Source organism: Mixophyes fleayi, chromosome 7, assembly GCF_038048845.1.
Source record: "Mixophyes fleayi isolate aMixFle1 chromosome 7, aMixFle1.hap1, whole genome shotgun sequence".
Lineage (NCBI taxonomy): Eukaryota > Metazoa > Chordata > Amphibia > Anura > Limnodynastidae > Mixophyes > Mixophyes fleayi.
In genome coordinates this window covers 120,044,953-120,059,221 of record NC_134408.1, presented here as the reverse complement: position 1 = coordinate 120,059,221, position 14,269 = coordinate 120,044,953, and the positions used below count along the sequence as shown (strand labels likewise).

Here is a 14,269-nt window from a genome sequence, read left to right as displayed (position 1 = left end):
TGGCCAAACACCACACACCTCATCTGCCAGACATATTTGTGTAGTTAACACTTTTAACCAGCAGAGTAAGCAGGGACCTTTTTCACAGAAACACAGGAGCTCCAGGGAAAATTGCTTCAACTTGCAGTTTCCGTGGCCTGGCTAAGGTGAAGAAACAACATTAAGAAGCGTGGGTAGAACTTGTTAAGCACTAGGTATGACCCTCTGTGAGTCTAACCACACCCCCTGTTGCAATAGTCACGCCCCTCCAATGGTTGTCATTAAGTGTTCTTGTTGCTAATAATACTACTACTATAAAAGCTTTACATTTCTGAAAACATTTTGGAATGTTATTCTTTATGTCTCATCCAATCTATCTGGTAATAAAATTTGTTCAGAATCTCAATTAGTTACACTTGCTTAGGAGGAAGGTTTTGCAGCCATTTCTTTGTAATACATTTTCTAGCTGCCAGCAAAAACAAAAGCACAAATAATGGTAATCAAGTTCTTTTGCCCTAGTCACAAAATAGCAACATTGGGTCTGTAAGTCCTGAATACTTAGAACATTCTTCAGAACCTTGCTTGCTGCAATGCACACTTTGGGCATATTCAAAAACATCATGGTTGGGGATCTGGCATAATTGATATTAGAAGAATACAATACTCTTGAGTATAACCCTTGAAGGGTAATTCCCTCCACCCGTCATTTATTATACTCGTTATGACCCTCGCCCATCCTCTTCTTATTTTTATTGTTAATCTCCAGGTCATTGAATGCCATAGTGATTTGTTATTTGGCCCAGGATTCCAGAACCCCATCTGACCCAACCATAATCTGCCTTAGCCTGGCCACCCATCCCCCCTCTTGGCACCCCTGCACACACACACACACGCACACGCACACACACACTCACATACACACGCACACACACACTCACATACACACGCACATGCACACACACGCACACACACACTCACATACACACGCACATGCACGCACACACACACACACACACACAGTATACACACACATACAGGTATGGGATCTCTTATCCAGAAACCCAGTTATACAGAAACCTCGGAAATCCAGAAAGGAGAGAAAAGTAAATCTTTCTGGTGTTCTGTGAAAATGTCATACACATGTCAAAAGTCCCCACATGTGTTTCCATTGAAATATGGCAGGGAATGGTAGTATTGTGTTATCTAAGGAAAGCATTGTTTTTTTGCCACACCGCCCAGGTGCACACTGTAATTTCACTATTGGATAAAGTACACTTGTAATTTCTAATAACAGCTAATAGTTTCATTCGGGCATTATGCAGATAATTCATGAATTTTAAATGACTTGTGTTATGATCATGTATGTTGCAAACTATTCTTCCATGCCATCGACTATACATTTTTACATGTAGTTACCAGTATAAGGTCCCTTGGCCCATTAACCATCATGTCTGTGATCGTGTTGACATGTGATGTTGCTAGTGTAAATGTAATATTATTCATGCACCAGTTGAATATACATCTCACCCTCTTCAAAGAAACTTATCCTTAATATGTTATAGTATTCATTATATTATATTATATATATTCATAATATCCATGCATTACTAGCAAAATCGGGTATCCATATCTAATTAAATTCAAACAACCCCTCAACAATACATGGAAAGTGTTTATGTAACATAAAGTGAGCATTTGAATATATATATATATATATATATATATATATATATATATATATATATATATATATATATATATATATATTGGCTAGGCAACAGCTGGAAATGTACAGGCTGCCTACCTATGGGCTATATTATTAACCCTGGAATGATGTATAATCGTACAAAGCAGTGTGTCTGTATGTATGTATGTATGTATGTGTATGTGATATATATATATATATATATATATATATATAAATATATATATATATATATTAAAAGCAAGTCAAAAACCACTTGCCGTAATAATAATAAAAGTTTGAAAAACTCAATATATGTAAATGTAACAGCATATGTTAAATAACAAAAACAAAGAATGATGCATAAAGTAAACTGTACATTAAAAACCTACATTAATATTGCCCACCTCTAATTAAATCACTTTTTACCAACGTACCAAATTAATACAATGTAATACCTTGAAGTAGTACAGCTCTACAAAATGAAGACTAATCTCCCCTCATATTCAATTAAAATTTTAAAATATTACAATTAGGGATGAGCGCACTCGGATTTCTGAAATCCGAGCCCACCCGAACGTTGCGGATCCGAGTCGGATCCGAGACAGATCCGGGTATTGGCGCCAAATTCAAAAGTGAAACTGAGGCTCTGACTCATAATCCCGTTGTCGGATCTCGCGATACTCGGATCCTATAAATTCCCCGCTAGTCGCCGCCATCTTCACTCGGGCATTGATCAGGGTAGAGGGAGGGTGTGTTAGGTGGTCCTCTGTGCTGTTTAGTTCTGTGCTGTTTAGTTCTGTGCTGTTTAGTGCTGTGCTGTGCTGTGCTGTGCTGTGCTGTGCTGTGCTGTGCTGTGCTGTGCTGTGCTGTGTTCTGCAGTATCAGTCCAGTGGTGCTGTGTGCTGTGCTGTGCTGTGCTGTGCTGTGCTGTGCTGTGCTGTGCTGTGTTCTGCAGTATCAGTCCAGTGGTGCTGTGTGCTGTGCTCTGTCCTTCTGAGGTCAGTGGTGCTGCTGGGTCCTGTGCTGTGTCCTGTTCAGTCCAGTGGTGCTGTGTCCTGTGCTCTGTGCTTCTAAGGGCATAGTTATTTCCCCAATATTCCCCTGTGTTTAAAAAAATAAAAAAAAGTTTTTTTTAAAAAATACCAAAAACTACTTTAATATTTTTTAATTACCACAAAATTTTCACAACCAATCCTGCAGTATAAGCCCATTGGTACTGCAATATTACCAAGTTCACACATTCAGCAGTAAAAGTCCAGTGGTACTGCAATATTACAAAGTTTACACATTCTGCAGTATCAGTCCAGTGGTGCTGTGTCCTGTGCTCTGTCCTGCTGAGTTCCGTAGTGCTGCTGGGTCCTGTGCCGTGTCCTGTTCAGTCCAGTGGTGCTGTGTCCTGTGCTCTGTGCTTCTAAGGGCATAGTTATTTCCCCATTATTCCCAAGTTTTTAAAAAATAAAAAAAAAGTAAAAAATAATAAAAAATTTAAAAAAAAAAAAATATATAATAATTATAACCAAATTTGCAAAACCAATCCAGCATTATAAGTCCATTGGTACTGCAATATTACCAAGTTCACACATTCTGCAGTATCAGTCCAGTGGTGCTGTGTCCTGTGCTCTGTTCTGCTGAGTTCCGTAGTGCTGCTGGGTCCTGTGCCGTGTCCTGTTCAGTCCAGTGGTGCTGTGTCCTGTGCTCTGTGCTTCTAAGGGCATAGTTATTTCCCCACTATTCCCAAGTTTTTTAAAAATAAAAAAAAAGTAAAAAAAATAAAAAAATTAAAAAAAATAAATAAATATAATAATTATAACCAAATTTGCAAAACCAATCCAGCATTATAAGTCCATTGGTACTGCAATATTACCAAGTTCACACATTCTGCAGTATCAGTCCAGTGGTGCTGTGTCCTGTGCTCTGTCCTGCTGAGTTCCGTAGTGCTGCTGGGTCCTGTGCCGTGTCCTGTTCAGTCCAGTGGTGCTGTGTCCTGTGCTCTGTGCTTCTAAGGGCATAGTTATTTCCCCACTATTCCCAAGTTTTTTAAAAATAAAAAAAAAGTAAAAAAAAATAAAAAATTAAAAAAAAAAAATAAATATAATAATTATAACCAAATTTGCAAAACCAATCCAGCATTATAAGTCCATTGGTACTGCAATATTACCAAGTTCACACATTCTGCAGTATCAGTCCAGTGGTGCTGTGTCCTGTGCTCTGTCCTGCTGAGTTCCGTAGTGCTGCTGGGTCCTGTGCCGTGTCCTGTTCAGTCCAGTGGTGCTGTGTCCTGTGCTCTGTGCTTCTAAGGGCATAGTTATTTCCCCACTATTCCCAAGTTTTTTAAAAATAAAAAAAAAGTAAAAAAAAATAAAAAATTAAAAAAAAAAAAAATATATAATAATTATAACCAAATTTGCAAAACCAATCCAGCAGTATAAGTCCATTGGTACTGCAATATTACCAAGTTCACACATTCTGCAGTATCTTGTGCTACATATAATGGAGACCAAAAATTTGGAGGATAAAGTAGGGAAAGATCAAGACCCACTTCCTCCTAATGCTGAAGCTGCTGCCACTAGTCATGACATAGACGATGAAATGCCATCAACGTCGTCTTCCAAGCCCGATGCCCAATCTCGTAGTACCGGGCATGTAAAATCCAAAAAGCCCAAGTTAAGAAAAAGTAGCAAAAAGAGAAACTTAAAATCATCTGAGGAGAAACGTAAAGTTGCCAATATGCCATTTACGACACGGAGTGGCAAGGAACGGCTTAGGCCCTGGCCCGTGTTCATGACTAGTGGTTCAGCTTCACCCAAGGATCTAAGCCCTCCTCCTCCTCCCCCCCCCTACAAAAAATTGAAGAGAGTTATGCTGTCAGCAACAAAACAGCAAACAACTCTGCCTTCTAAAGAGAAATTATCACAAATCCTCAAGGCGAGTCCAAGGGTGTTGGTGGTTGTCAAGCCTGACCTTCCCATCACTGTACGGGAAGAGGTGACTCCATCCAGCATTTGCAGCACGCCCTCTGCATATGCTGGAAGGATCACCCACAGTCCAGTTACAGATTTGGCTAATGAAGGTGTGAATGTTGTACACCGGGAGGAGGATATTGATGTAGCTGGCGCTGAGGAGGATGTTGATGATTATGATGCAGACAGATACCAAATTGCCTTTCTCAATTTCTATTTATATTCTAGATTATATAACGGCTGAATAGTTTTCTGTTTTACTCCTAGTGGAGAGGGGATCTGATGCAGACAGATACCAAACTGCCTTTGTCCATTTCTTTGTATATTTGAATTTCTAGTTCTACAGTCTATGCAGGCTGCTTTATTTATATTCAACTACAAGTGTAGGGCGGGGGGGGGGGGGGGTAGGGGCATAGATAGCCACCAAAGTAACGTGGTCCATTTAATTACACTTTCTAGCTCCACAGTCTGTGCAGTCTGCTTTTTTTATCTTCAAAGTATTTATATTTACAAGCCTTGTAATCTAAATTAACTAGAGGTAGTGACATGGTAGAACGCCAAAAGGCAGTTTGGAAGCCCCTGTACAAACTGGCTCTATTTTTTAACTGCGTTGTCCCCCCTCCAGTGTGTACTCGGAAAGAGTTTTTAGTGCAGCTGGGAACCTGGTCAGTGAGTGGCGAAGGAGGTTGCTTCCTCACAACGTTGAAAAAATGATGTTTATAAAAATGAATAATCAATTCCTTAATGAAGTACAGCACTGCCCTCCAGACAGTACAGAGGGACCTGTGGTTGTGGAGTCCAGCGGGGACGAATTGATAATGTATGAGAAGGAGGAAGTACACACTGTAGGGGGAGAGGAATCAGAGGTTGAGAATGAGGACGACATCTTTCCTCAGTAAAGCCTGTTTAGTTTGTACAGGGAGAGATGAATTGTTTTATTGGTGTGGGGGCCCAAACAAACCAATCATTTCAGCCAAAGTTGTTTGGTAGGCCCTGTCGCTGAAATGATTGGTTTGTTAAAGTGTGCATGTCCTATTTCAACAACATATGGGTGGGTGGGAGGGCCCAAGGACAATTCCATCTTGGAACTTTTTTTTTGCATAATATGACCAATTAACAGTCGTTTGCCATGTTCAAAAAGTAAAACCAAATTTAAGCAAATTCAAGAAATTAAACCAAAAGTAAAATGCCCTGTCATAATTTAAAACAAGAGGGATTGACGTGCTCTAAAACTACTGTATTGTTGTTTATATTTTATAAACACTACACTTGAAAGCTTGAGTCTTTCAATGAAAAAGTAACTCTCCATTGCACGAATATTTGCAACAGGGACAATTTTAGGGTTAAGAAAGTCAACTAATAACACTTCGACGCTGTCTGTCTTTATAAACACTACACTTGGAAGTTGGAGGAGGTATTGTGGCCCCGGCACCAAATTTACTACCGGGGCCACTCCACTGTGCAGTCCAGATACTTGTTTGGTGGAATTCTGACACGTGGAGGGTTTTATTATTATTATATTGTGTGGACCACTCTATCTATACCACACTACAACTCTATACCACTCTATTTCATACTTTAATTCTATTTCATACTTTAATTCTATTTCATACTTTAATTCTATTTCATACTTTAATTCTATTTCATACTTTAATTCTATTACTAATTAATTACCATAAAGAGGAACAAAATAAACCAATTTTACCAAAAGTATAATATGACTTAGACTTACAAACACTACACTTGAAAGATCGTGCCTTTAAATGAAAAAGTCAGTCTTCATTGCACGACTATGTGCAACAGGGACATTTTTTTGGGTTTACAAAGTCAAACAATAACACTACGACCCTGTCTGTCTGGGGTCTGTCAATGACGAATTGTCTGGAGCATGTTTGGAGGAGGTATTGTGGCCCCGGTATCAAATTGGGTACCGGGGCCACCCCACTATGCAGTCCAGATACTTGTTTGGTGGAATTCAGACCAGTTGAGGGTTTTATTATTATATTGTGTGGACCACTCTATCTATACCACACTACAACTCTATACCACTCTATTTCCTACTTTAATTCTATTTAATTCTATTTCCTACTTTAATTCTATTACTAATTAATTACCATAAAGAGGAACAAAAAAAACCAATTTTACCAAAAGTATAATATGACTTAGACTTACAAACACTACACTTTAAAGATCGTGCCTTTAAATGAAAAAGTCAGTCTTCATTGCACGACTATGTGCAACAGGGACATTTTTTTGGGTTTACAAAGTCAAACAATAACACTACGACCCTGTCTGTCTGGGGTCTGTCAATGACGAATTGTCTGGAGCATGTTTGGAGGAGGTATTGTGGCCCCGGTATCAAATTGGGTACCGGGGCCACCCCACTATGCAGTCCAGATACTTGTTTGGTGGAATTCCGACACGTGGAGGGTTTTTAAATTATATTGTGGCCTCGGTACCAAATTGTGTACCGGGGCCACCACACTACGCAGTCAAGATAGATAGATGCGTATTGCGTATCATAGATAAAGTACATTCAGTGGTGTGGGGCAAATTGAAAAATATTCCAAATGCACTGACATTATCAAAAACAAGAGGTTGTCACACGCTAAAACTCCAACATGTATATGATGGAGAGGATGGAGGAGCAGCCGTATGTGTAGTGTAATGCAGATCTGTTGAAGGTTTTTTATATATTTTATTGTGGTGCCCAGTGCCCACTCCTCTACGCAGTCCAGGTACAATTATTGGTGCGAATCATAAAAGTTCAGGGTTTTTAAGATATTGTGGTGACCCACTCCTCTACGCAGTCCAGGTACAATTATTGGTGCGAATCATAAAAGTTCAGGGTTTTTAAGATATTGTGGTGACCCACTCCTCTACGCAGTCCAGGTACAATTATTGGTGCGAATCATAAAAGTTCAGGGTTTTTAAGATATTGTGGTGACCCACTCCTCTACGCAGTCCAGGTACAATTATTGGTGCGAATCATAAAAGTTCAGGGTTTTTAAGATATTGTGGTGACCCACTCCTCTACGCAGTCCAGGTACAATTATTGGTGCGAATCATAAAAGTTCAGGGTTTTTAAGATATTGTGGTGACCCACTCCTCTACGCAGTCCAGGTACAATTATTGGTGCGAATCATAAAAGTTCAGGGTTTTTAAGATATTGTGGTGACCCACTCCTCTACGCAGTCCAGGTACAATTATTGGTGCGAATCATAAAAGTTCAGGGTTTTTAAGATATTGTGGTGACCCACTCCTCTACGCAGTCCAGGTACAATTATTGGTGCGAATCATAAAAGTTCAGGGTTTTTAAGATATTGTGGTGACCCACTCCTCTACGCAGTCCAGGTACAATTATTGGTGCGAATCATAAAAGTTCAGGGTTTTTAAGATATTGTGGTGACCCACTCCTCTACGCAGTCCAGGTACAATTATTGGTGCGAATCATAAAAGTTCAGGGTTTTTAAGATATTGTGGTGACCCACTCCTCTACGCAGTCCAGGTACAATTATTGGTGCGAATCATAAAAGTTCAGGGTTTTTAAGATATTGTGGTGACCCACTCCTCTACGCAGTCCAGGTACAATTATTGGTGCGAATCATAAAAGTTCAGGGTTTTTAAGATATTGTGGTGACCCACTCCTCTACGCAGTCCAGGTACAATTATTGGTGCGAATCATAAAAGTTCAGGGTTTTTAAGATATTGTGGTGACCCACTCCTCTACGCAGTCCAGGTACAATTATTGGTGCGAATCATAAAAGTTCAGGGTTTTTAAGATATTGTGGTGACCCACTCCTCTACGCAGTCCAGGTACAATTATTGGTGCGAATCATAAAAGTTCAGGGTTTTTAAGATATTGTGGTGACCCACTCCTCTACGCAGTCCAGGTACAATTATTGGTGCGAATCATAAAAGTTCAGGGTTTTTAAGATATTGTGGTGACCCACTCCTCTACGCAGTCCAGGTACAATTATTGGTGCGAATCATAAAAGTTCAGGGTTTTTAATATATATTGTGGTGACCCACTCCTCTACGCAGTCCAGAAAGATACCTTGTTGCAACGTTTTGGACTAATAACTATATTGTGAGGTGTTCACAATACACTGTAAATTAGTGGAAATGCTTGTTATTGAATGTTATTGAGGTTAATAATAGCCTAGGAGTGAAAATAAGCCCAAAAACTTGATTTTTAAACTTTTTATGTTTTTTTCAAAAAAAATCCGAATCCAATACCTTAAATCCGAACCGAGACCTTTCGTCAAGTGTTTTGCGAGACAAATCCGAACCTCAAAAATAACGAAAATCCGGATCCAAAACACAAAACACGAGACCTCAAAAGTCGCCGGTGCACATCCCTAATTACAATGAATGTAACACTTACTCACCCAGTGCTCCACATCACTCTTAGCAGCCAGGAAACTGCAGAGGAGCACAGGTATCATACTTTTACAGCCAATCTTTTTTCCTAAAGTAACAGAAACACTAGAGCCAAAACATAAGTAAGAACCATACACTAGAGCCAAAAGCAAGAACCATAATGGCAGCCATTTTGTTGAAGCAAAAAAACTCATTAAAACATATACAAATCACCACAGAAATGGGTCTTTGACGGCAGACTGTGTTCAATATAATGCAGACAGGAGGAGGAGGTTCCTAGGAGCTGCTTCCTTCTTATGAATAACATAACTGATTTGAGTTTAGGCTGTTTTTGGGCAACTTGAAACCCCCCTAAGGGTGTCCTTGTCTAGAGTGTAATAGTTCATGCATATCAGGAGCTTGTTGCTCTTGCTGACTGCTGTGTGCAGAGAAATACAGAGTTCCTTAAGCTACAATACAAGGGCCCACAAACTGCTTGTGTAACTTTAGCCTTAAGCTTGTGGGTCCTCATTGTGAAGCATAACCCTTCAGTTTCTATGGTTACAGACTGAGGTCAATGATGGACCCTTGGAGCACGGTCTCTGGCAGGCCATCAGCTTGTAACTCTTCACCAGGTTTCCCAGTTACTCTGTCTTCATTTGGTAAACACTGGTTTATTGATCAGAAGTCTGCTATTTAGTTATCAACTGCAGAGAGGTATGTCCTGGCAATTCACATACTACTTCAGCATCTTGGATGACATTGTCCTGGATTATGTCGAGCTAACTCTGGAGAAAATGAAAAGTAAGAAGAAATATTTTGACTTGACATAAAAGCACAAGCAAAACATCAAGGAACAGAGACTGAACATGATGGATTTCCTTGTGGATGTGGCAGCTGAGAAACCATGGCTGGAAGCTGTTCTGGAATTGTTCATGAGGGAGCAGCAAACATTCCCCCAGCCTGCTGGAACCCATATTTAGGACTGCTGTGTTATACAGCATTCAGTCTGCAGTCCAGGAATGACCTAATCAACACATGACTTCTTCAATCCAGTTGCACCAATAAGAAACATGCTCCTAACTAACCATGTCAAAAACTATATAGAAACACAGCTGAATAAAGGGACTATTGCAACTGGACCAGATCAGAACATATGCTTTGTGGATATAATGGACCTACTATCATAAACTTACATTTACATTTGTAAATGTTAAATTTTGTTATGCAGGTCAAATATCTGCAACAATAAATTGGGTGTTATTGCGTTTATTAATTATATTGTGTTTATTGCTTCCACTTATTAGTATTTACGTATTTCTTGGAAACCTATTGAGTACTTTTAAAACCATCATCTGAGGAATTGCCAATCTTTAACAATTCACAAGAATACCAGTAAAACACTAAACAAAGCATTGAGTTCATTATCATATCTTGAACCTTTATTATTTGTTGTTCATTATTGTCTTTTGTATCATTATTATCCGGACTATATTAGGCCGGAATTTTGTCTGGATTTATTGTTGTTTATTTATATAGAATCACCATATTATGCAGGGCTGTACAGAGAATACTTAATCAGTATCATCTCTTGCTCCGTATGAGCTTACAGTCGAAATTCTCTACTAAGTACAAATACACACATTAGGGTGTGCGAGGGGAAACCCACACAAACACGGGGAAAACATAAATATCCATATAGATGAGGCCCTGGCCTCAATCAACCCATTGTCTCAGTTCTGTGAGGTTGGTTGGACAATCTGGTATTGTGCTAAAATGATTTTGATCAAATATAAAATGTAATAACTCAAAATATATATATAAACGAAACCTGGATACAAAATATATATTTTACCGGGACACACCAATAGCAGAAAAAATATTAAAAATGTTCCCAAGGTTCTTTCAAATGCAAATTTGTTAAAACATATAAAACTATATATTAAATAATTATTTTTCAAAACAGGCAATAATCCAGATATTCACTTATAGATCAACATATTTAAATATATATAAAACACAGTTGCCTGTGGATCAGTTTTCATTGTTTCCCCCAACTATATTTTTAAATATTTAGGGACCTATTTATGATAGAGAGAAAAGTCCTTTAGGGAATTTATGAAAGCCTGGCTGGTGTTAGCTTTCACCAGGGCTCTCTGGTGAAGGCTTCCCCTTGCACAAGTACTGCTGCTGTCCTCCTATCCCTATCCCCATCTCAGGATGGCGATAGCAGGGGAGAATACTTGAAGAAAGACTTTATTTATTTAAATGCTCCGATTCAATTCGTATTTTTTTTTTTAAGTATGTTTTAAACTTTTCTTTTTAATTTATTTCTTATGAAAAAGTAGCGCTGGGGAGCTCAGTATCACTCAACTGCCCTGGCAAAAATGTAATGGTAGATTGTAGTGATAGAATTATTTTTATTGCTGTAATAAGCAGCAACAGAAGACTAGTCCTATTGCTGCTTAATAATAAATAAAGCCTGTAATGTTTTAACTTAGGGGCGAATTCAATTCCCTACGATGTGCCACGGAGTGCACAGGAAAATTAGAGAAATGAAAGCAGCCGGAAATCCCCCCTTAATGTTAATAAGCATACTAGAGATGCCTGATGTTATCTGTGTCTTTTCTAGCCAGTTATAATTTGCATTTGAATGTATTATGTTTTGTTCACCGCTAGGGGAATTATTGGAGCTCCAATGTAAATGAGATTCATGGCGTAGTAATGGATCAAGAAGGAAAGGTTGTGCACCGGCTCTTCGGGAAGTGGCACGAGGCGCTGTATTGTGGGGATGCTCCCGCAGCCAAATGCGTATGGAGGCCAGGTACCAAATTAAGAGATAACAAACCTTAGCAGGCTTTTGGTGTTCAGCTATCAATGTCACCGTTCCTAAAGGGGCTAGAGTAGGATTATTGGGGCTAAAATCTGCTCTATGGTCTCTCTTCCTTTGTAATTAGTTTTCTACAGATAAAATATTTTATAGATTAGTGAATTATAAAAGATAACTTGTGATTAAGAGTATGAAAATGTGAGCAAACCTTTTATATTTTTTGTTCTTCACAGAATGTTATTAATTATTGTTGCTGACACCACTGTGCTTACTTACATACGTCACCTACTCAGATATTCATAGCATCTATGGCTCTCAGAATGCACATGGTCCAGGAAGAGTTCAGGTTGACAACAGGCATATATGTGCGTGCCAATGGTGTAACCACGCAAAGGCACATTTATTTAATTTAGCCCATTTTAATGAAAAGTTTCCCCAACAGGACAAAGCTTTTGTCCGTTTAAAGCATTAATCAACCTTTTCCTTACCAAGGTACCCCAATATATTTTACGTTTTGTTTATCAAGCTTTCACTTCCTATGATATTATTTGTATATTTTAGTTTAGAATTTTGCAATTTCTAACATGCTTAATTAACCTTTGAATGATTCATGAAAGTTGCAGGAAGTTCAACAATCTCAAGATGGGTTATTCGCCCATTTATTTTAGCAAGGGATGGATAACTCAAATTACATTTCAGGGAAGTCATTGGTACCCACACCCGACAAAGTTCTAGTGTATTCACCCCATAATGTTGCATAAATGTGCAAATGTAGGCTGGACGAAGAGGAGGTCTTCGGCTAAGAGTAGTATCAACCTGTTGTTTATGTTCTCTCTTATTCAATGAACCCCTGAATACATGTATCATGAGTTGAGAAACCAGGTCAGAGAGCTTGCAATTCAGCTGTTCTAGATTGTGCTTGTATTCCTTGAATATGTAAACTACATTCACTGTTTTGTTCTGTTTTATGCTAATTATATTTCAGGTTCTATGCCAACAAACTATGAACTCTATTATGGCTTCACAAGATTTGCCATTGAGCTGAATGAGTTGGATCCGGTGCTGAAAGATTACCTTCCGATAACAGATGCGAGATTCCGCCCGGATCAAAGGCAAATATTTGTTAAATTGTAGTGTTGTTCAGTGGTCCTGTTCTAATTGGTACTTATTTTAAAAATGCACAAGACAGACATACTGCTATTGTTACTTAGATAGGAAGTATTACAAAAATGAAAGGGGGAGAAAACCGAACCCCTATTATATTGGCAATTTATTTGTGTTACAATTGATTGTAAATAAATTACAGCACAATTCAGTCTGACAAGTCTTTGCTGATCCCCAGTGTCTCTCTTAAACAATGCCAAAGTAAAACAAAATCAATGGGAGAAGATTAACAAATTCCCATAGATACAGTTCTTAATAGCGCTAGACAAAATAATCCGTACATAATTAATGAACAACTTTTTCCATTTATGCATAGACTTCAGTTTCTAAAGAGAACTCATACTCTCCTACTCTCCCGGGAATGTCAGGAAGGTTCCCAAATTTTGGAGAGTCCACCTGAACGAGCAAGCACGTTCACAGATCCTATTGGGAACCGGTGGTAATCGAGTTATCGGTGCTGTAAACCACAACACTGTTTACTCCTACATAATTATTCCGATAATGAACAGAGCGACATAGAAAAAATAACTGCTTACCAGTAAAGAGAGACAGAGGAAATCCGATGACAGGACATTGCGATACTTCCAAATGACGTCACTTGCGTGCGCGACTTGAAATTTCGGCTTTTAAAGCGGCAATGCACGGACCCAGGTTAGTGTTACCTTTACGTTAAGGTTAGGGACTAGCGGTTAGGTTTAGGGTTAAGAATAAAATTAATATTACCATAGTCCGTGTGTTGCCACTTTAAAAAAAAAACAAAACAAAAAACAGTCGCACACGCAACTGACACCATTTGGAAGTGTTGCAATGTCCTCTCATCGGATTTCCTCAGTGTCTTTTTACTGGTAAGTAGTTAATTTTTCTATATTGCTCTGTTCATTATCGGAAATATTATGTAGGAGTAAACAGTGTCGGTGTTTACAGCGCCGATAACTCATACTACACCCTTGGAGACGGGGATTAATAACATGATTCACAAAATAATTAAGCTCCGCCCGCCACACAATACAGCAAATTACAGCATTGCACAACATAGGGCATGGCATGGCACACCCCCCTCCCCACTTTTCATCTGACCTCCCCTTGCCACCAAAAAGTTAGCAAGAACTACACACAGCAAGGCCACCATTTTGTTGGGTGAAGCAATATGCATTAGAACTCAACCTATTAGTTAACTGGTGATCAGTGCCTGTTGAATGTTAGTTAGGCCTAGTGAATATTAGTCGAGTATAGAGCTCTGATAGTTTTGAAATTGAAAATATGAACACTCATATGACCAAAAATTTG

The 14,269-nt window shown here is 38.9% G+C and overlaps 1 protein-coding gene across 2 annotated transcripts in view; it reads left to right on the top strand.

Moving 5' to 3' along the window:
• OSBPL6 (oxysterol binding protein like 6) overlaps positions 1-14,269 on the top strand; it is a 180,748-nt gene that overhangs the window by 158,160 nt on the left and 8,319 nt on the right. For both annotated transcript variants that reach the window (XM_075180551.1, XM_075180552.1), the window contains 2 exons: positions 11,668-11,812; positions 12,804-12,930. In XM_075180551.1, coding sequence (XP_075036652.1) covers positions 11,668-11,812; positions 12,804-12,930 — 272 coding nt within the window. The remainder of the gene's footprint in view (positions 1-11,667; positions 11,813-12,803; positions 12,931-14,269) is intronic.